The 595-nt window shown below is 45.5% G+C and overlaps 1 protein-coding gene across 1 annotated transcript in view; it reads right to left on the reverse strand.

Annotated features, from left to right (window-relative positions):
• RHOD (ras homolog family member D) overlaps window positions 1-65 on the reverse strand; it is a gene marked incomplete at its 5' end in the record, with an annotated part of 13,645 nt that extends 13,580 nt beyond the window's left edge. Inside the window, one exon of the mRNA XM_015631615.2 lies at window positions 51-65. Within this exon, the coding sequence (XP_015487101.2) occupies window positions 51-65 (15 nt within the window). The remainder of the gene's footprint in view (window positions 1-50) is intronic.
• Between the last annotated feature and the right edge of the window lie 530 nt (window positions 66-595).

Raw genomic sequence — 595 nt, forward strand, 5'->3', positions numbered from 1 at the left:
CTTTGGGATCCATATCCTAAAGCGGCTCCTCCCAGGTCAGTAACATGAAGGAGAAAGTGCCCGGATCACCAGGAGCTCCCCATTCCTGTCCTGCTGGCTCTCTCTGTGCCCTGTCCCAGTGTTATTTCCCAAAGACTTGGTGGGGCCATGGGGGATTTGGAGATTGCATCTTGGCTAATTTAGAGTTTCACTTCCATTGGTTTGGTTCTGGTTGGGTTTTTTTTTTTGTTTTTGGTTTTTTTTTTGTTTGTTTGTATGTTTTTTGCTACAAAGGAAGTGAGTTTTTTCAAAGCTCCACTTGAACAATAGAATGGGTCCTCCTTTCCTCCTGATTTGAAACACTCCTTCCCTGGACAATGTCCAGTTCTCTCACTGCCTTCCCTCTCCTGGCAGGTTTCTGCCATTTCTCATTTCTATTTCATGAGGGGTGTCTCGGTTCTAGAAGACAGGTGTCTGCTAGGGAGAGCAGGAGTCTCCCTTGGGATGAATGAATGTAGACCCCCTCCCTCCGAATTATTATAAATTTGAAATCAAGGGGCTCTCAGGCAGAGATCTGGGGATAGGAATAACAGTTCTTTACTAGTATAACCAGGCA

The sequence above is a fragment of the Parus major genome, chromosome 5, assembly GCF_001522545.3.
Source record: "Parus major isolate Abel chromosome 5, Parus_major1.1, whole genome shotgun sequence".
Lineage (NCBI taxonomy): Eukaryota > Metazoa > Chordata > Aves > Passeriformes > Paridae > Parus > Parus major.